The following is a 21,374-nucleotide window of genomic DNA, read 5'->3' as shown; positions in this document are numbered from 1 at the left end:
CTGTAATCCAAGGAGGGATGGGGGGGAATTTGATTCAGTTCACATTTAAAGGCAAATGTACCTAATTTGCACTTTCTGAAATAATCTGAAAACTGAAACACAGCAGTCCTTTGAAATCCACGCCTCACTGGATTTTGCAATGCAGTAAAGTGAGCATTAAAAATGCATGTGTTTGCGGAATTAACATGGAGGAAATGCTTTGCAAAATCTGCACTAAAATGCTGATGATGTTATAAAAATGTTCACAAACCAAAGTGGAAATGTGGATAACTGAATTTACGACTGGAAAAATGAGAAACTAAGATAAACCAAAACTTGCAGATTTCCCCATCCCTATGATTTAGTTGGATACCACCCAAGGACTCTTCACCCCACTTCTCGCCTTTGTGTGCCGAGTTCGGATGCCGCCATCTCTGCTATAATGTAAACTGCAAACAGGGCAAATAGAAGAAAAAAAAGTGGGACTGGTGTTTCTAATACCTGATTCCCAGGATTGCAGCAGGAATTATTTCCTCCCCACTCCTTACCCCACACCCTGATAAAGCAAAGAATAATACAATCCTATAGATTTTCCAAATTTTTATTATTAATATTATTGCCAGCTAGGTGGGGGATCCTAGCTGAGGAGGGCAGGGGGTTATCAAGGATTGCCCAAGGTCATTCCACCTTTTCGGACGATCCCGGCATAATCTGCTCTCCAATGGCACCTTTACTTCCTGAAGGAAGAAGGAAAGCGGATCAGCAGGGCACCCACCCAGGAAAGGGGTACTCAAGGAGGGATGTAGGAGAAATTTGAATCAGCTTGCAGATCTACGGAATTCATACTTCCTAGAACAATAAAGGTAAAAGGGTAAAGGGGACCCCTGACCACTAGGTCCAGTCGTGGCCAACTCTGGGGTCACGGTGCTCATCTCGCTTTACTGGCCGAGGGAGCAGGCGTACAGCTTCTGGGTCATGTGGCCAGCATGACTAAGCCACTTCTGGCGAACCAGAGCAGCGCACGGAAACGCTTTTACCTTCCCACCAGAGCGGTACCTATTTATCTACTTGCACTTTGACGTGCTTTTGAACTGCTAGGTTGGCAGGAGCAGGGACCGAGCAACGGGAGCTCACCCCATCGCAGGGATTCGAACCACCGACTTTCTGATCGGCAAGTCCTAGGCTCTGTGGTTTAACCCACAGCGCCACCCATATCCCTTCCTGGAACAATACGTGAATTAAAACACAGCCACCCTTAAAAATTTCCGCTTTTTGCAGTGCAGTTCCCCAGCCAAGTAATGTGAAAACACCAGGATAACATGTGCATAAAGATGCATGTATCTGTGAATATAAAAGGCACAAAAGCAGTGCATCCGGGGAAACAGCTTTGCAAAAATGTGCACTGCATACCAAAAGAATGCAAATTAAGAGGAATTCACACTAAGATGCTGATGAATTTTCAAGAGGGCTTTTTAAAAAAAGCAAAATAGCAAACTGATGTGGAAATGTGGAGAACCAAACTTAGGAAAACTGAGAAATTCAGATTGGCAGGTTTGGCCAGCCTAGCACTCACAACTCGATGCTGCCGAGTTTTTTTTGGGGGGGGGGGGCAGAAGTTGTTCCACAGTTGTGGCAAGTGCAAGGTGTGGTTGGCACAAGCCATTTGGCCGTCCTAGAACAGCAGTCACTTCAATGAGTAGGCCAGGAGGACCCACCCGCCATTATTTTCTCTGCTTCTGGAGGGGTTTCCCCGCCCTTAAAAGCGTGAGTGAGAGGCTGGACTGAGGCAAAGGAGGCAGCAAAGTGTACACTGGACGGCTGCTGAGTGACAGGTCCCTCCTTTGCAGCTAATCTAAGGGAAGAGCTGTGTGGCCTGAGATGCCCTCTCATCTTGGCCTGAACAGGGGCCCACTATACTACTGGATCTGATCTGATGCCGGAAAATAAGGCTATCCACAGTGGCATAGCGTGGGGGGCCACAGGGGCAGTTGCCTTGGGTGCAAAATTTGTTAAAGGTAAAGGGACCCCTGACCATTAGGTCCAGTCGTGGCCGACTCTGGGGTTGCGGAGCTCATCATGCTTTATTGGCCAAGGGAGCTGGCGTACAGCTTCTGGGTCATGTGGCCAGCATGAATAAGCCGCTTCTGGCGAACCAGAGCAGCGCACAGAAACACCATTTGCCTTCCCGCCAGAGCGGTACCTATTTATCTACTTGCACTTTGACGTGCTTTCGAACTGCTAGGTTGGCAGGAGCTGGGACTGAGCAAAGGGAGCTCACCCCGTCACGGGGATTCAAACTGCCGACCTTCTGATCGGCAAGTCCTAGGCTCTGTGGTTTAACCCACAGCGCCACCCATGCAAAATTTGTTAGGGGTGCAGAATTTCAACACCAGGTACTGCCTCAGTACAGCTATGCACTTCCATTGCTGGACTCTGTTGAAAACAGCTGCTCCATGCGAACCAAGAAGTGACCTCTCCAGACAACAAAATAACTCTTCTTTTTTTTATCTCTGCGGCTGTTATCTCCTGGGTGACGCAGAGGCCATTAGTAAGTGCAATGCACATGCATATTCTGTATGGGCACTGGCAGCCCACGCTACGTCACTGCCTATCAATCACTAGCTGTGTTGACTATTATCCCTCCACTGTCAAGAGGCACTAGGCCTCTGAATATCAGGTGCTGGACACTACAAAAGGGGAGAGTGTTCTTGTGCTGAGGTCTTGTTCCCATTGGGGCACCTGGTTGGCCACTGCGAGAACAAGATGATGGATTAGATGAGCCCCTGGCCTGATACAGCTGGACTCTTCTTATGCTGTTATGGAGAGCGGGGAAAGAGTGCTGGAGAAGTTGCAAGAGTTCAGCAGGAAGTTTCAAGGCATGGGCAGACTGGAAGCGTGTCCACCCCAAAATCTTTGTGGCACAAACAAGTACAGTACTGAAACTGGGGTTTTGTATGACAGCCCCGACACCATCATAAGCACAAATAATCATGGACATTAAGAAGGATGTCAGGAGGAACCCTAAATTGGTCAATAAATTTCAAAACATTTCAAGCAAAGTGCAAAGAACTGCTACTGCCATTTAGCCAAGTGGCAGAGTTTTAATCTTTGGATTCCCTCCTGTATGAGTGAAAAAGAGGAGTATCAGTTAGGGGTGTGACCTGGAGAGAAGTGGTGTGCCTGGGGAGAGAGTGTGGCCCAAGGGTCAGCCAGAGATGCCTGGTCTGAGGTTTCTCATCCCTTGTCTAAAACGGAGTAGGGGTGAACCCTGGGCCTGAGAGCCTAATTTGGCCTCCCCAAGCAAATATTTCTGCCCATCACTTCAAGACTCTACCAATCCCCCAGCACCCCAATACCTGGTTGTCTTGATGAATGCGGGCCTCCCTGGAATGGGGGCTTCGTCGTTCGCTGATTCTTGCTCCTGCAGCATTTGTTCCAACGTTAACACTTGTCCCGATGCCGGATTTGATGCTGACTGCTGTTCTAGCTCCTGCAGCGTTTGTTCCACTGTGAATGATCTTTCCAATGCTGGATTTGATGCTGACTGCTGTTCTTGCTCCTGCAGCATTTGTTGCACTGTGAATGATCTTTCCGACGCTGGATTTGATGCTGACTGCTGTTTTTGCACCTGTAGCATTTGTCCCACCGTTAACAGTTGTTCCGATGCCGGCTTTGATGCTGATTGCTGTTCTTGCACCTCCAGCGTCCGTTGCACCGTTAACAGTTGTTCCGATGCCGGCTTTGGAGCTGCTGGTCGCCCTTTCTGCACCTGCAGCATCCGTTCCACCGATGATGGTTGTCCGAACTCCGGCTTCAGTGCTGATCAGCCTTTTTGCACCTCCGGCATTCGTTCCACCATTAATGGTTGTGCAAATGCCGCCTTTGGTGCTGTTCACCCTTTTGGCACATCCAGCATGCGGTCCAGCGTTGACTGTTCTACAAACAGAGGTCTTGGTGCTGATCAGGCTTTTGGCATCTCCGGCATCCGCTCCACCATTAATGGTTGTCCAAATGCCGCCATTGGTGCTGATCAGCCTTTTGGCACATTCAGAGAGCGATCCAGCGTTAACTGTTGTACAAGCGGCGGTCTTGGTGCTAATCAGCCTTTTGGCATCTCCGGTATCCATTCCACCGTTGATGGTTGTCCGCACTCCGACTTCAGTGCTGATCAGCCCTTTTGCACCTCCGGCATCCATTCCACCGCTGACTGTTGTACGAACGGCGGTCTTGGTGCTGATCAGCCTTTTGGCATCTCCGGCATCCGTTCCACCGTTAATGGTTGCCCAAATGCCGGCCCCGGTGCTGATCAGCCTTTTGGCACCTGTTTCACCGTTGGCGGTTGTTCCAACTTCGGCTTCGGTACTGATCGCCGTTCTTGCACCTGCACCAGTGTTGACGGTTGATGGTCTGAAGCCCGCTGCAATGATGGATTGGTTTCTGATTTGCCCATCCCTTGGCTTTCTGTTGACGACTGCGCACCCACGATTGCAAACGATTCCAATTCTTTTGTGGGATTCCATTTGCTCTTGGTCTTCAGGTTCGCTCTGAGGCCAGTGCAGATTTTTTTCACCTTATCATTGGTGTCCACGAACCCATCGCCATTCTTAAAGGGAGGGGAAGGGAGACGCATTACTAGTCCCTCTCTTGACTTTTGCAGAACAGCCCTGCAGGGCAAGGCTTCACGGTGGTTAGAGCAGAAGGGAGGGAGACCCAGTGGCCCTCTGGGTGCTGTTGGACTTCAGCTCCCATCAGCCTCAGTCAGCAAAACCTGATGGAAGTCAATGTCCAGCAACATCTGGAGGGCTGCAGGTTCCCCCATCCTTCAGTGGCAGTGTTATAATGTGATGACTGCAGAGACCTGGGTCCAGTGCCCTGCTCAATGGGTGACACTGAGCCAGGCATTTCCACTTAGACTAACCTGCCTCACAGGGGTGTTACAAGGATGAAAGGGGGATCATGTGCCACAGTCTGAGCAACTGGGGACAAAGGCTTAAATCCCATGCTAGTCCTACTCAGCACAGACGTATTGACGTTAATGAACAGGTTGGCCTTAGGTTCATTCATTTCAATTGGCTTTCTCTGAGCAGGACTAGCATCGGATAATACAACCCAAAGAATGGTTAGGAAAGTTTTTGATTTTTTTTTTTTAATGTCCAGAGGAGTAAAAACTGGAACGAATGGATGCAGCATGGAAAGTGATCCCTCCTTCCTTTAGTTTTCTTTGTGTGGGGGTACAGCTATCAATTCTCAGAAGCACATCACTACCAGTCACATGAACCAATCAGATTAGCAAGATGCAGCTAAACCACACAGAAGCTCCTCTTCCACTATTTCAGTTCCTCTGCAAACTGAATTAAGGTGTGCACTTTTCTAAGGGTGTCGTCAGGGGGTGGCCCAGAGGGCTTTCCTGCCCCTCCCTCATTTTAAAAACTTTATATATTTACAGTATTTTACTTTGCTTGCAGAGCAACCAGCCATTGTGCAAAGTGCAGTTCTAGTGGAAACCTGGTCACCTGCTGTTTACATTTGCTCAGAGGAACCCTATGTGTTTTTGCAGTTTGTAGTAGGACTTGCATATAAATCCTGAGTTACCAGAATTCACCCTAACTCTTACTTAGGCCTCCCAAGTTTTACCCCTAGACCCCACCAGCCCCTTCCAGGAAGCCAATATTTATTTATTTATTAATCACAAGTTAATAGAAAACCAATTGGGTCCATGTTTTGTTGATGTTTACTATGGAGTCAGATTGACAAATTGAGCGAAACTCCCAAAGAAACTGAGCCAGTCTCTCACACACAAAACCACCTGCTAGATCAGAGAGGAGCTCCTCCCTAAACCATTGCACTTTGCCAAATCTGGGCTGCTGGATAGCTCAGGTCAGAGGTCCTGCAAGAAAACACTGCAAAATTGAGGCTCATTTGGGGCTCTCCAGGTTAAGAGATCAGTGGTTTGTAGATGGATAACCACAGGACAAAGCCTCTTGACCCTTTCAGGGTGAGAGTCTGTATTGGTGAGAGGTAGAGTGTCTCCTTGGGTGAGAGGCAAGGGGAAGGGGAGGCAAAGCCCCAGGTGAGAGGTGGGGTGGTCTCTGGCTGGGATGGTTCAATCCATCTTTCTTTGTGTTGTATCATTGTGAGTAGAGGTGGGTTAAGGGAAGCGAGTGTCTGGGCCAGGAACAGAAAGGAGAGGCATGGGACAGTCACCCTGGTGATGCCAAGGGGAGCTGTTAAACAGTGTATCATAGAAGTGTAGAGTTGGAAGGGACACCAAGAACCATTTAGTCAACCCCCCTGCAATACAGAAATATAGATGGTCTCTTGTCATCTCATGAGTACTTTTTTTATGCCAGCAGGCTGACTGGCCAGTCATTTAAAATATTATTTTGTACTTTTTATCATGGTGTTTGATATATCAGTGTATATATATATATATTGTTGAACACTGCCCAGATATTTTATGATATGATGGTGTGGGTGGGTGGGTGTATATTACATAAAAATGAAATTGTTTAAATAACAAGAAATAGTAATGATAAATCCAGATTATACGTAGAAAAAAAGAAGAGTACAGGTTGGCATTTTCAGGATGAGAGAATCATCTAGATGCTGTGAAATACCTGCATACAAGAGCAGCAATGATTCCGACAACAACTGCCCATCTGGAAGTGGTACCTGGACAAACTCATTTCTTATTTGGGCTTTTTCAAATGTTGGGGGAGCTATGGGCACTAGGGGGCACCTCAGCTCTAAGTATTCAGCTTTGTTGTTTAGTCGTGACCCCATGGACCAGAGTATTCAGCTACCTCATAGAAATGTAGAAGGCAGGCAGAACATCCCAGCTGGCAACTCTGGAAGGGAGCAGGAGTCATATGGTCATATGTCATGGGTACATAGCGGTTTGCTGGCAGTGCCGCTCCAGCACCATACGGACTGTGCCGGGATCCCTCCATCGCCGCTACAGCTGCGGAGGATCTTCTACATGCGGCTGTAGCGGCGACAGAGGGATCCCACTGTCATCCGTACGGCGCTCGAGCAGCGCCAGCAGCAAACCACTATGTACAGCGCATGTGCGACATCATTACGTACAGCACATGTATGCGTCGCCGCACATGCGCTGTACATAGTGGTTTGCCGCCGGCGCTGGGATCCTCTGCTGGCGGCTGCAGCCGTGAACGGAGGATCCTCACATGGCTGCTTGCGCTGCTGCAAGCCCCCGGGGTGCCTTCTTCTCACCCCCCCAGACATGGCACCCAGGGCGCACTGCCCCCCCGTTGCGACACCACTGATTCCTCAGCGTACCACTGTCTTAGGTTGTAGGTTTTTGCGACTTATGGCAGAATCAAACCCATATGCTGTCAGAACTCCAGAAATGTGCTATGTGGATGTAGTACGGCCGCGTACAAAGCATTTGTTTGTTAATGCACATTTCTTGCCCTGCCCAATAATCCTGGGAACTGTAGTTTATCCTGCACAGAGCTATGAATCTATAGATCTATCATCTATGTTAAATATGTATTCTATAGTTAACCTCCTTTTTAATGTTTAATTTGAAATCTTTAAGATAATATTTTAGCTTGTGTTATGTTGCTTTGATTGTATACTCTATGGGTAGGCAAACTAAGGCCCAGGGGCCAGATGCGGCCCAATCGCCTTCTCAATCTGGCCTGCAGACAGTCCGGGAATCAGCATGTTTTTACATGAGTAGAATGTGTGCTTTTATGCATCTCTGGGTTATTTGTGGGGCATAGGAATTGGTTCATTTTCCACCCCCAAAATATAGTCCGGCCCCCCAGAAGGTCTGAGGGACAGTGGACCAGCCCCCTGCTGAAAAAGTTTGCAGACCCCTGGTATACTCTATATTTGATTTTCTTCAGATTGTCTTATTTATATTTTACTGATTTAATATGCTGCAAACCCCTTCAAGGTTTTTCTTAAAAATATAAAGTGGTATAGAAATTATAAAAATAATATAATATAATATAATATAATATAATATAATATAATATAATATAATATAATATAATGAACAAGCTATGGTTCCTGGGATTCTTAGGGGGAAGCTTTAAATGTACAGTGTGTACCAGGTGTGTGTGCCAAATCAGAGAGTCCATTTTGGTGGTACTCACCGTCTTTGAGTGCAAAACCTGACCGGATGCTGGGAGAACCACCTCAAAGGCACCTTGACCAGCAACTTCCCCAACCTGGAGAGGAGTCAGGAAAAGAAGAGAGGAAAAGAGGGAGGAAGGCTTTGGGCCTGTCACTCTCCCTCAGTCTAATCGACCACACAGAGTCATTATGAGAATAAAATTGGGTGTGCATTTGCGCCCACGACTCCCTCTCACCCTAACCTACCTTACAGGGTTGTTGTACACTTACAATGGGGTGGGGTGAGGCCAGTCACTGTCTTGGGTTAATCTACTGCACTGAGCATGTAATGGGGCATGTAATGGGGCAAACCTTGGGCCTGTCACTCACACTCAGCCTATCCTACCTCACAGGGTCGTTGTGAGGGTCACAGTGCATGTGGGGAAACGATGCCATCCTGGGCACCTTGAGGGAAAGGGCGTGACATAAATGGAATAATAAACATTCCTGTGCTCACACCAGAGATCACTATTCATGGTCACACCAACACCATACACTGAAGGCACAATTATAAAGCACTTGGCTTCCCCCAGAGGATCATGGGAACTGCAGGTTTTTGAAGGGTGCTGGGAATTGTAGCTCCACGAACCTTTTGGGGTGTGATAGGAATTTTGAGGTCTTAGATATATGGTAATGTTCATAAGTGTACCAACCAAGCACATACATAGATCAGCACAGGAAGGCCAACCTGGAACCATTTTGATTCCTAAACTGAGCAAATGTTTTCTCTGCATGGTCAAAGTGGAAAAGCCTCCCCATTGTCTTTTCCTTCACAAATCCTGTCTTAAGGATATGTCTGTGTTTGAATAGGGTGTGAGCCTGTGACCTGGCCCAGGAACTAAGTATTTATCATTACAAAAGACTGGCCAGGCTACCCAGGAAATCTGATCAAGTAACCTGCCAGACAGGAGATAAACAAAAACAGGAGAAGAACAATATTAAAATTTCTATTTTGGACCGCCTTTTCTGTCATGTAGGTGTGATGTATCTGAGGGGTGGTCTTAGGTTACAACCCTTATGTGATGTATGTATGATGTTTCTGGGGGTGGTCTTGATCTAAGGGAAAGGGGACCCCTGACCTTTAGGTCCAGTAGTGACCGACTCTGGGGTTGCGGCGCTCATCTCGCTTTATTGGCCGAGGGAGCCGGCGTACAGCTTCCGGATCATGTGGCCAGCATGACCCTTGATCTACAGGGTGGCAATTTCAAAAGTCTTTATAAGGCCTTGCATGCCATTTTTCTGGGTCTTCCTCCTTTCCTGCATGTGAGGGGAGCACCCTGTTGCAACAGATCAATAAAGATCAAGCTTACTAGCTGCTTTGCTTCTCAATATTCTCTGGTTGGCCTCTGTTATTTTCTCCTGCCAATAGGGAACCTATGTAAGGACTCTATATGGGCTCTTGGATACCCCATAAGGGAAAAGGGCAATTTTTGTTTACAACAGGGGGAAGCCATGTACAGAACTTTAAATGTATGGTGTGGAGGGTACCGCAACGCATCCAAACTCCCTCCTATCCCCCAGGTGTTGTCTCCTGGTCCCGCCCGCAGAGGCGCGTCACTTACAATTTCCAGCATGTTCGGGAAGCATTTTTCCAGGAGCTTTTTAATCTGCAAGAACTAGAGAGATGAATCACAGAAGAATGTAGTCAGCTCTTTCCTTTCTTTCAAAGCAAGGTGGCAGGCGGAGGTCTAATCCCACATCCCACATTTATTTTAGAATGCTGTATTATTTTACCGTTGTTAGCCACTCTGAGCCCAGCTTCGGCTGGGGAGGGCGGGATATAAATAAAATCTTATTTTTATTATTATTATCCTGTTGGGGAAGCAGCACTATGTGCCCTACCCCTCCTCACCACACCTCTCAACATTGGGGTTTAGAAAGGAGGGGTATTTAAGAACATAAAAGCCTGGCTGCCGGTTCTCACAGTGGCCAGCTAGATGCCCCAATGGGAAGGGAGCCCACAAGCAGGACCTGAGTATGATAGCAACTCTCCCCTAACTTTTTGGTACTCAGAGCCCTGCAGGATCAGGCCAAATCGGGATCAGGCTGGGTCAGTGTTATGTACTATTGAGTTAAATAGGATCCAAAATGTAGCAGTCTGATTGGTCCTAGAACAATAGGATCCAAAATGCAGCAGTCTGATTGGTCCTAGAACAATAGGATTCAGAATGCAGCAGTCTGATTGGTCCTAGAACAATACAGCAGTGTGATTGGTCTGCAGGAGCCACCCAATCCGGCTCCAGGTGGAAATGAATCCACAACCTGATTGGCCTACAGGAGAATTCCGGAATTAGCCAATCACGTGCAGCCCATTGTGTAAATAATGTATATAAAGCAGATACTTTGAGGGGACTTTCATTCCTCCTCACCACTATGAGCTGAATAAAGAGCATGAAATCCACTCTCGACTCTGAGTATATTTCAGTCAGATTCTCACAATGGCCCGCTGGATGCCTCAGGGAAGCCTGCAAGCAGGACCTGAGTAGAACAGCAGCTGTTTGTAATTCCCAGAAACTGGTATTCAGAGAATCACAAGATTTGAAGGGGACTAAGGAAACACAAAGGGCATGAATTGGGGGATTCAGCAGTGGTGGGGTGCTCAGGGCAGAATAAGAAGGGGGGGTGATATTTGGGAGGAGGAACAGCCCTCCTGCAAGGGACACTTACCCGACTTTTGTACCCTCATTCGGCTCTAAAAGACAAAAAAAAAAATGGTCTGTTTGTAAAGTTGCCAACATTTTATGATTGTATTTATTTTATTACCAGCAGCCTCATATCCAGATTGGCTGAGGAATTCTAGGAAACCAAAAGAACCTGCACGGTTTTGAAATAAGTGCAGGTTTGAAAAGTTCCATCTGCAATCTTGATTCAAAATGGTGCCCAACTGTATTACAACACGGACAGAAACTTGCGCCTTGATCTTAGGAGCCGCATCACGCAAAATTGAGTTAAGATATATTTTAACCAAAGACGACAAACAACTTTCCAAAATACAGTGGTGCCTCGCAAGACGAAATTAATCCGTTCCGCGAGAGTCTTCGTCTAGCGGTTTTTTCGTCTTGCGAAGCAACCCTATTAGCGGCTTAACGGATTAGCGCTATTAGCGGTTTAGCGGCTATTAAAGGCTTAAAGGCTTAGCGGATTAGCTGCTAAAAGGCTATTAAAGGCTATTAAAGGCTTAGCAGATTAGATAAAGGGGGGGGGGAGCGAAAAAAAATCTCAAGACTTGCAAGACATTTTCGTCTTGCGAAGCAAGCCCATAGGGAAATTCGTCCTGCGAAGCAACTCAAAAACGGAAAACCCTTTCGTCTAGCGGGTTTTCCGTCTTGTGAGGCATTCGTCTTGCGGGGCACCACTGTATGCAGTATTATTGCACACCACCCCAATCTCCGAGTGGTGTGAGGGGTTCCAGGGTTTGGTTTCTTTGGAATGAGGGACAGCGGAGGCTGTGGTGTCTTTAGGATTTATGGTTTATTTACACCTATATACCACCTGAGCCTATGATGGAGGGGTTCACAGCATTATGAACACCCCAAGAGGATCTTGTTTCTCTTATAGCTAAAGTCATGGATTCAAAGAGAAACCAAGCATGCCTCTCTCTTTCTCTTTCTCTCTGGCTTCCTCCTCTACCTAGCTTCTACCCTCACAAACCTCTCAGGCCTTTTGTTTTATTAACTTCCAGGCAATTGAGAGAGGGGGGGCTTATCCTTTCGCCTTCTGGCACAGAGCCACTTCCTTTGTTACCTTAAGGACCTATACTTAGGGGGCCATTATAGCCCTTGCCTGGCTAATTCAGCAGTTTGAATCCTTCTTTTGATTTAAGAATTAGAAGGGGCTCAGGCATACAGTCTACCTCCCCCAAACTCACAACAGTATAGACTACATTTATATCCATGGGTATCTGAGGAGGGGGGAGGAATGAGAGGCAGTTGGGGGCCCCTTTCCCGATGTATCATAATCTCCACATTCACAGATTTCTTTTATATATAAATAGTACATTTTCAGCATTAGTAGAACCTGAGCTACAGGGCAAAATGTACAGGCACAACTTGTTTTGTGATAAATTATCCTGCTCCCCCCACAAAAAAACTTTTAGTACTTTATTTTAACCCACTCCCCCCCAAAATTGCAGGTGGGCGCCCAAGTTGATACCTCACATTTCCTCCAAAGAGCTCAAATACATGGTCCTCCCCGCTCCCCCATTTTACCCTCACAACACCCCTGTGAGGTAGGTTGGGCTGAGAGACAGCCATTGGCCCTCAAGGATCCTGAGTGAGATGTACAGCCGAGTGGGGATTTGAACCGTGGTCTCCGGGTCCTTGCCCAACCACTCTTGCCACGCTCGCTGTATAGTGGCGGTGGGTAACAGAGGAGCACACCCTCTTGCGGTCAGACCCAAGGACTGACCGATCGATGCACACACTTTTCCCCGCCTCACCAGTAGATGATCTTCACTTTGAGCGACCCGGGTGCAGATACGGCTGTGGGTTTCTGCTGTTTGCTCCCCATCCTCCTGGATGGGGAGAAATGAAGCAAGAGCCTTAAATTGGTGCTTGGAGGTCTTGCGCCAAACTGGGAGGACCTCCCTGAGAGTTTTGGTCAAGGGGGCTAAAAGGGCTTGGGGGGGATCTGCAAGAGCTTTAGAAGATGGTGGCATCGGAGACCCTCCCAGGCCTCAGAATTCACGTTCCTAAGCAACCTTCTTGACTGTTCTCTCTGTCCACACACACGACAAAGGCCACATTGATGCCATGCATTTAAAGCGCTAGGATACTGCTTTAGACAATCGTGGCTCCCCCCCCCCCCAATAATTATTGATTCAGGGAGCTGTAGTTTGTTAAGGGTGCTGCAAGTTGTTAGGAAACCTCCATTACCCTCACAGGGCTATAATTTCCAGAGTTCCCTGATGGTCAAACCACTCTGGGAAATTTCAGCTCTGTGAGGGGAATATCTGTTAAGTATTATTGGTTTAATTGACAATGATTAAATGTGCATTGGCGAAAGGCTTTAACATGGGGATTTTCCATGGGGGCTATGTTAGAAGAGCACTCTCTGGTTGTTGTTGTTCTCTAGCTAGCTAACAGTGTGAGTGAGCAACCTTAGGTCAGACGATTAAGGTATTGAATTACAAATCGCCGTTTTGGTTCTTTTAGACTCTGCGGAATAAAAATGTATAAGACTCTTCTGAAGTAAACAGCTTCTCTTCTCTGTAAACAGCTCCAGGCTAATGGAGGCTGGAACAGGGTGGTGTTATGATCTCAGTCCTGTTTAAATAGGGCTGCCATGTGCCGTCGGAAACGGTGTCCGGGCGGAAATGGTTGAAATATCTGGGAAAATCCGGAAGTATGGCAACCCATGTTGGAAGTGTAGATTTTGGTGAATGTCCTCAAAAATACCTTCCTTTCTCCCCCCCCCCCCATGTTGGGGGGGGGGAGCTGAACAACATTTGTATCCGGATTTTCACTTTTAGACATATGGTAACCCTCGTTTAAAGTTATTTCTGAAAATACGCTCTGCCTGTGCTGGATATGCACAAGATATGGAGCTGTATGGCTGTATCATTTACTGGTTTTTGTTATGTTTTAAAGAAAGTTAGAGGGATGCGGGTGGCGCTGTGGGTAAAACCACAGTGCCTAGGACTTGCCGATCGTATGGTCGGTGGTTCGAATCCCCGCGGCGGGGTGAGCTCCCGTCTTTCGGTCCCAGCTCCTGCCCACCTAGCAGTTCGAAAGCACCCCTAAGTGCAAGTAGATAAATAGGTACCGCTTTATAGCAGGAAGGTAAATGGCGTTTCCGTGTGCTGCGCTGGTGCTGGCTCGCCAGAGCAGCTTTGTCACGCTGGCCACGTGACCCGGAAGTGTCTGCGGACAGCGCTGGCTCCCGGCCTCTTAAGTGAGATGAGCGCACAACCCTAGAGTCGGACACGACTGGCCTGTACGGGCAGGGGTACCTTTACCTTTTAAAGAAAGTTATGCAAGTAAACCTTGAATAATATTTTCATGGCTCTGGTCAATGCTTCATTCCAAAAGGACTCGGTTTTCACGCATCCAGTTGCTTCAAACTGCACAATATTAATATATGCAATAATCTCTTTCTCTCTGGCCCTTGGCAGTCTCCCCAGGTCACTCACCACACTGGCTTAGCTTTACTCCCTCCCTTAAGTGTTTTTCCTGGCTGGAACTCTAACAATGCCTCTTACTTGCCTGGGTAGAAGATAGAGAAGAGTGTGTGATTAAGGGCTTCTCCACACTTCTGCATGTCCTTTCTAGGAATGATGGGTCCGAGCAGCTTTCCATTTGCCCCACCTCTTTCCCCAGAAAACCTGTTGTTTACCACTCAATCATAACAAACATCAATCCATTTGTTCCGATTCAAGTGCAAGTTTTGAAGAGACTTATGTGTGTAGAAACTACGTAACCTACTCTGCAAAGGTAAAAATTACAATAGTTGCTCTGCCCGCGTTTGTCTCTGGCTCCCTCAGCTGCACAACAGGTTACAACCATGTCCACATTTCAATTCTAGGAAATGCCGGACAGCATTCAGGGAAGGGTTGGATAGAGACAGGGCACCAGAATTTTAAGGCTGCATATACACCGTACATTTAAATCACCCTCCCAAAAGTAGGGTCCTGGGGATTGTAGTTGACCCCTAATAGGGCTACATCTGCCTTAAAAACAACCGTTTCCATAATTTTGGGGGTGTTTGTGTGCTTTAAATGTACTTCAAACAAGCAGCACGGCCTGTCTACTCAGTCTAATTTGCACAGAAAGGATGTGGTAGAAATTTCATACCCCTTTTTGGCTGCCAGGGGGATGGAAAAGAACAAACTAATGAAGTTTTAGCACCAGCCGTAAGTTCTGACTCCTTTCCAGACTGTCTGAGTTGCAGAACAAGACACTCAAATGGCATCTTGTTTGTAAAAGCTCCAGCACTTGACGTTCATAATTTTAATGAAGGGCGTATAAACATCCGTCCATCTGAGGTGGGTGAGATTGGCTCTGCTTCAGTCAATCCTGAAGAAATATGTGCCTGGGGCCCCAATGTGATGGTCTCCAAAGCCCCTCTGGCTTTTTGACCAAGGAAAATAGGTACCGAACAGAAGCTTCCTTCATAGACGGGTAACGAGTGAACAAGGAACTTCTGTAAGAGGCGATGGCAGAACCCACTGAAAGAATTTTTGGAATGTCACTTTCCTTCACACTAGACTTTCCAGGTCGTTCCAGATTAGAACATCATCGCAATTCTTCATGTATTTATAATCTGAACTTCCACAAAAACGTATCAAGGTGGTAGGTAGCATATTAGAATAAAATCAGCAGGGGGCTGGCAGGAATCCCATAAAACACCATTAAAAAAATCAAAATGAGAAAATGCATATTTTATAAAATATATAGTGTTGCACTAGCAGTATTCTCCCCAGAAGCATAGCTGTCAACTTACAGATTTGAAAATAAGGGACCAGCAGCCTCGAAAATAAGGGATCAGCAGCCAAAATAAGGGATTTTCTGGGCACAGGTATGTTCAACTTCTGAGCCCCTCCGAGCCAAAGGCAGAAAGCCCAGCCAGCAGCCAAATGAAGCCTCATCAATAAGGGACAGCAGCGGGACATGGCGCTGGGATAAGGGACTGTCCCGCCAAATAAGGAACGCTTGACAGCTATGCCCAGAAGGAAGGTGCAGATGGGACTCATCAGCCAGGGCAGGTAGCCCATCTAGGAAAAGAAAAACTCTGATCCTAAACCTCTGCTACCTTGTGGGGTGTCTTTGGGGGAAATAAAAGGCTAAGGAGTAAACCCTACAAAATCTGGAGTGGAGTCCCTAAGACAGTAGGATGGCACCTTCTGGCAACTCCTGCAGCCAAGCTGGTGCCAAACTGAACCCTGGGTAGGCACCTAGAATCTCACACCATGCAGAGATTGGGGTAGAGTGCAACACTGGCACTTCCTTAGCATCTCAAAGAGAAGAGTGCTTCTTGATGTGCTAGTCTTCTAAGTGCGGGGATGTCGATCCGTAATTTGAACTGCCCCCTGCAGACCGAGGCAACATAGCCCAGTCACAGCTTTATTGCCCCAGTGAGAGAACGAAGCTAATTCAGACTTGATATCTTGGTAGCAAACACACACAAGCTAAACAGAGTTGTTCTGAGTCAGGGAGAGGACGGAGAATCAAAGCGCCTTTGTATGCCACCTGCTTGTGGCTTGCTTGCCCAACTGGCAATGGTTTCTGCATTCCTTGATCCTCCAGTGCCAACACTGCCAGGCTAAAAATAAGAGCGGCATGCGGACCGCAAGGCAGTTAAGTGCAAATATAGAATGTTTATGTGGAGTTAGAAAAAGCGGTCTTTATTTGCATGATTATTGGGACGAAATTGCCACTCTGGCGGGGAAAATGGGGACATTCCAGGGTAAAATCAGAAACCAGGATGGTTTTTGTTATTCTGGGATTCTCCCTGGATAATCGGGACACTTGACGGCTATGCAACTGGTATTTAGAAACATTACCACATCCTATTAATTTGGGGTCCTCTTACTCGTTCATCTGATTAGGGCCTTGAGCCTGTGCTGACTTTGAGGGTTGCCATACTTTGAAGAGTAAAAACCAGGACGCCCCAAACTTGTTGAGCTGTTTTTTTGAAGTCCCAGACATATGGCATAGATACAACACTCTCAGTTCCAGGGGTTGTTTTGAAAAATTCTTTTCAATGCAGAAATAAATAGTCATTTATCCCTTTCGATCAAGTCATCTTCCAATTCATGTTTCCATGTGATCAAGGAAAAATCCTGAATCTGTTTACGGATGGCAAGCTGCACTTGGGAATTAGACTTTTACATTCCTGGCAAACAGCTGTCTTCCTAATTTTACTGGAAGACTCAGCTGGGTGGAAGGGGAAAAAACTCGATATGAAAGAAGCAAGGAAAAGAAAACAAAAAAACCCATGAATGGAGCATGGGAATGCTCTCCTGATGCCAACAAACCAATTTAGACGCCTCCAAGTGAATTTGCTCAATGAAGCCTTTTTTAAAAAGGCAAACACACAAACCGATTTGCTTTATGAAGAGGATTGATTTTCAAAATGGTGGCTTCTTATCCCTCACATCACAGAACAGAACAGAACAGGGGGAAGTAGAACTATACACACTGTGTGAAGTACTTTCTTTTGTCTTTTGCCAGTCCTGAATTTAATTCCAACCCAACCAGGAAATTAACTGGCTGGCCTTGGCCTAGTTGCTGTCCCACAGCGTAAACTGCCTCACAGGGTTGTTAGTGGGAGGTTAAAAGGAGAGGAAGAATCAGCATGTGGGCTACCTCCACAGCTCTGGAGGAAAGGGAGGATAAAAATGTAATAAAGAATGATCTCTTAAGTCCTGCTGCAAATAAGGCTTGGCCGGGGCGGCCTATGCGTAAGGGCTAAAATAACATTATGGCCGACTTGCAATTATGTAGATGTTGAGAGGAACTGCGTGGGGTACGCACACGATCATCTTTGAATCAGCTGCAGGTAAGGATGGGACAGAAATTGGATTAGTTTTTAAAGGCTAACCTACCAGATTCACACTGATTTGAAACAATTTGTGAACCGAAACACAACCCTCCATCAAAATTCACAGCTCTCTGAATTGCATAATGCAGTTCTCCAGCTAACTAAAGTGTAAAAAGATGCATATATTGGGATAAAGTGTGCAGTGAAATGCAAAAGAATACTTCTTAATGGAGAGCATAGTCAAACTTTGGAACTCACTTCCACAGGAGGAAGTTATGGCCACCAACTTAGAATGGCTTTAAATGAGGATTCAACAAATTCATGGCTACTAGTCATGATAGCTGTTATGTACTGAAGTTCTCACCCTGGGCCAGCAGGGGGATACTGTAGATAGTTTTCATTCAGGTCCGCATATGCAAATCAGGGATTGAAAGTGACATTCAGTGATTGGATAGTTACAGAAAATGGTTACTGTTGCGTTCTAGTGGAGCTCTATATAAGCAGGCTGGCTGAACCCTTCAGTTCAGTTCTGTTCTGGCCTGTGACTAAACAAGAGCTGTTTGAAGAATCACTGTGTTGTCTGATATGTTCACCCACAACTTAACAATAGCTATGCTCTGCCTCCTTGGCTGGGGGTGGTATTGCTTCTCAATACCAGTTTCTGGAAATCTGGGGGTGGGGGTGGGGGTAGGGATAATGTTCTTGCACTCAGGTCCTGTTTGAGGGCTTTGCACGGGCACGTGGTTGGTCACCTGAGAAAGGATGCTGAACTAGATTTGCCATTGGCCTGGTCCAACAGGTGGCTCTTATGTTCTTAAGATTGCTTTGCAAAAGAAAATGTGTATATTAGGCAAAATTGCATATAAAAACAATGTATGTTAGGAAAAACTGCACTGAAATGCTAATGAATATTCACAAGGCATTCTTAAAAAACAAATTCGCAAACAGATGTGAAAATACAGATTGTCAAAAGGAGAAACCATAGCTGTCAACTTTGTCCATCCCTAGCTACGGGAGTCTTTAATTTTGATAGGGAAAAGTGGCACATGGCCAGCATTAATTTAACTGTCTCCCGTTTCTCTGCTTCTTGCTGCTGCTCTAATGAAAACCAGAGCCCCTCAGTTGCTTGAAGTCAACATTTTTTAAAAAATTACATAACTCTGATGATGGATTCTCTGTGTTGCACATGTGTGAGAGAAAAGCTTTTGAGTGGTTACATGAACGTGTACTCATCTGGGATCTAAATCAAGGCCTGGTGGGTTTCTGCACATGAATGGCGCACGTTTTTGTGAGCGTGCTCAAACCCAATGCAGTATGACCTTGTGCGTTGAGTCCTAGACTGTTTATGTCTCAAAAAACAACCTCCCCACTCACCCCACCTTCCCAAGGCTATAAACACTTCCTACACAGTCCCGCTCTCCAGAATTTGAGGGTGGGGGTAGGGAAACAACGTAATCCAAGTTTTAAAAAGAGACATATGATTCACTCTTGTCCCTGGCATAGAGCAACAAAGAAGGAGGAAACATTCAGGAAAAGCATAAACAGACAAGGATTTACAAGGGAGAGGGTTGATGTGTTCAGCCAGAACACTGCCGGTGTTCGCAACCTAAAATACTTTGGACTTTGTAGAACGGTGAGAGGGCTAGTCCACGCTTCTGCTTCTCCGAGTGCTTTCCCCCTTGTCCTGTGCATTCGGGGCACAATTTTTAGCAGTTTTGCCTTTTCTCTGGCCGGAAAACCTGTTCCTAAGCAATAAATTGGAACAGCAACAGTTCATTACTTGTACCCCTCCCATCTGACTGGGTTGCCACCCTGGGCGGCATGCAACAGAATATAAAATAATATACAATACACCAGACATTAAAAGCTTCCCAGTACTGGGAAAATCCAATTGCCGTTTGCTCCAATTCAGCACTAAACTGAGGTTTTCTCTGAAGGAAAGAGATTTTAAGTCGAACTAATACATGCAGGGGTTAAAACCATAGAGTAAGCTGTCCTGCTGGACTTACCTTGGGAGGAACCAGGTAACCAGGCCTCCTTCTATCCAAGAAGCTCACCATCTAAAGAGGCCTGAGATGGTTGTTCCAAGCTCAGACTGCATGGCTCTAACAAGCCATTATTGTGTTCTATCTATACCAATAGAACTTTCAACACACTGAAACTAAGCCAAGTTGTATCGCCTGTGTTTTCTGACTGATGTATAGAAAAGCACATGAACCTGACCTTTGAAGAGTTTGTAAGTAAACCATTTTTAACTTACCAACCTTGTATTTTTGTATGATGGGGTGGACTATTTTGGAACTCACAGTGGCATATTATAAAAGGTCTAACAGTTGATATTCCCATGCTTTCCTTTGCTGCATATTTTGTGATTTTAACTAGTTGATGGGGTTTTCTCACCAAATAGTTATTGTCCCAAACCTGGATCTTGGCATCCAGGTAATTCTCCTTTTGTATACCCTTTCCTCCCTTTGCCACCCACACTTACTAGCTCTTGGTTGAATGTAAAAAAATGGGTTGCTTAATGCTGTTCCTGCCATGCTATCTTTCTATGGGCAGGGAGTTTCGGCCAGACAACCTGTCAAAAAGACGACTGTCTTCTGTAAAGGAGGAAACAGGATCACCCACATGTAAATGGGCTGATGAAAACACTACCATGGACCCCTATGAAGGACTCTCCAATGCCCTGATGCTGAGCAAAGGCTCCCCAAACCCTGCTTTAGCTCTTCTTCCAGAAGTATCTTCAGCTTTCAAATGCCTTGGCCCAAGTTTGCATAACCAAGTGGATAATCAACAGACCTGACTAGGTTTTTTATTTCATCTCTTATTTCAGAAGTATCTTCCATCTCTTCAGTCAGTAGATCCAAACATAGTGGCTCAAGTTTACATTACAAAGTGGATAAGGAGCAGACCTGGCCTAGCCTATTTGCTTCACAAAGAAACTAATCTGACCATGAACGGTCTCTTTTTCTACCTAATTAAGTCTTAAAGCTTATAACCCTCAAGTGTTTTTGCCTGACTGGGATGTCTTCAAACTCTGATAATGCTTCTTCCTTTCCTGACTGGAGAGGTGTGTGTACAAACTGGCCTACGGTATAAGGGTATATTTTCGGTTTGTTGACCAATCCACTTTTGGCTCTGGCATTGCCTGCCACAGACATGTGCCCCCAGGAAGGTTACCCAGAAAGGAATGTGGCCTCTAGGAATAAAAATATTCTCCACCCCTGCCCAAAATGGTTTGGGGCAGTGCTATTTTTCTGGAAAAAGAGGCGCCGGATCTCTCCATGAACACCTCCCTTGTTCTCTTAAAATGGCAATGGCAACCACCTGAGAGGTGCCAGAACTGAGTTCCGTCCGGTGAGTTCTGGCTGAAAAAAGCCCTGGTTTGGGGTCAGGTTGCTCACACCAGGGACGCGGGTGGCGCTGTGGGTAAAACCTCAGCGCCTAGGACTTGCCGACTGCATGGTCGGCGGTTCGAATCCCCGCGGCGGGGTGAGCTCCCGTCGTTCGGTCCCAGCTCCTGCCCACCTAGCAGTTTGAAAGCACGCTTAAGTGCAAGTAGATAAATAGGTACCGCTTTATGGCGGGAAGGTAAACGGCGTTTCTGTGTGCTGCGCTGGTGCTGGCTCGCCAGAGCAGCTTCGTCACGCTGGCCATGTGACCCGGAAGTGTCTCCGGACAGCGCTGGCCCCCGGCCTCTTAAGTGAGATGGGTGCACAACCCTAGAGTTGGACACAACTGGCCCGTATGGGCAGGGGTACTTTTACCTT

At 46.5% G+C, this 21,374-nt stretch overlaps 1 protein-coding gene and 1 long non-coding RNA gene across 4 annotated transcripts in view; one reads left to right on the top strand and one right to left on the bottom strand.

Annotated features, from left to right (window-relative positions):
• Positions 1 to 21,374, top strand: part of LOC308465224 — a 192,006-nt gene that overhangs the window by 1,209 nt on the left and 169,423 nt on the right. The gene's annotated exons all lie outside the window — the stretch shown is intronic.
• On the bottom strand, positions 565 to 12,818 carry LOC308464977 (uncharacterized protein). 3 transcript variants are annotated; one of them, XM_080984729.1, is made up of 7 exons: positions 12,563 to 12,818; positions 10,792 to 10,816; positions 9,687 to 9,740; positions 8,106 to 8,180; positions 3,677 to 4,582; positions 3,336 to 3,607; positions 565 to 716 (listed from the first exon to the last, which is right to left on the bottom strand). In XM_080984729.1, the coding sequence occupies exons 5-7, from the start codon at positions 4,497 to 4,499 to the stop codon at positions 603 to 605; spliced, it is 1,209 nt and encodes a 402-aa protein (XP_080840855.1). In that variant the 5' UTR covers positions 4,500 to 4,582; positions 8,106 to 8,180; positions 9,687 to 9,740; positions 10,792 to 10,816; positions 12,563 to 12,818; the 3' UTR covers positions 565 to 602. The 3 variants fall into 3 exon arrangements, with proteins under 3 accessions (XP_080840855.1, XP_080840853.1, XP_080840854.1); XM_080984727.1 differs by having other exon boundaries at positions 3,336 to 4,582; positions 12,563 to 12,817; XM_080984728.1 differs by lacking the exons at positions 9,687 to 9,740; positions 10,792 to 10,816; positions 12,563 to 12,818 and adding an exon at positions 8,332 to 8,350 and having other exon boundaries at positions 3,336 to 4,582.

This window comes from Podarcis pityusensis (genome assembly GCF_964106645.2).
Source record: "Podarcis pityusensis genome assembly, chromosome: 16".
In the NCBI taxonomy this organism is placed as follows: domain Eukaryota; kingdom Metazoa; phylum Chordata; class Lepidosauria; order Squamata; family Lacertidae; genus Podarcis; species Podarcis pityusensis.
Note: the sequence above shows the minus strand (reverse complement) of the source record. Positions and strands in the feature narration are given on the sequence as shown.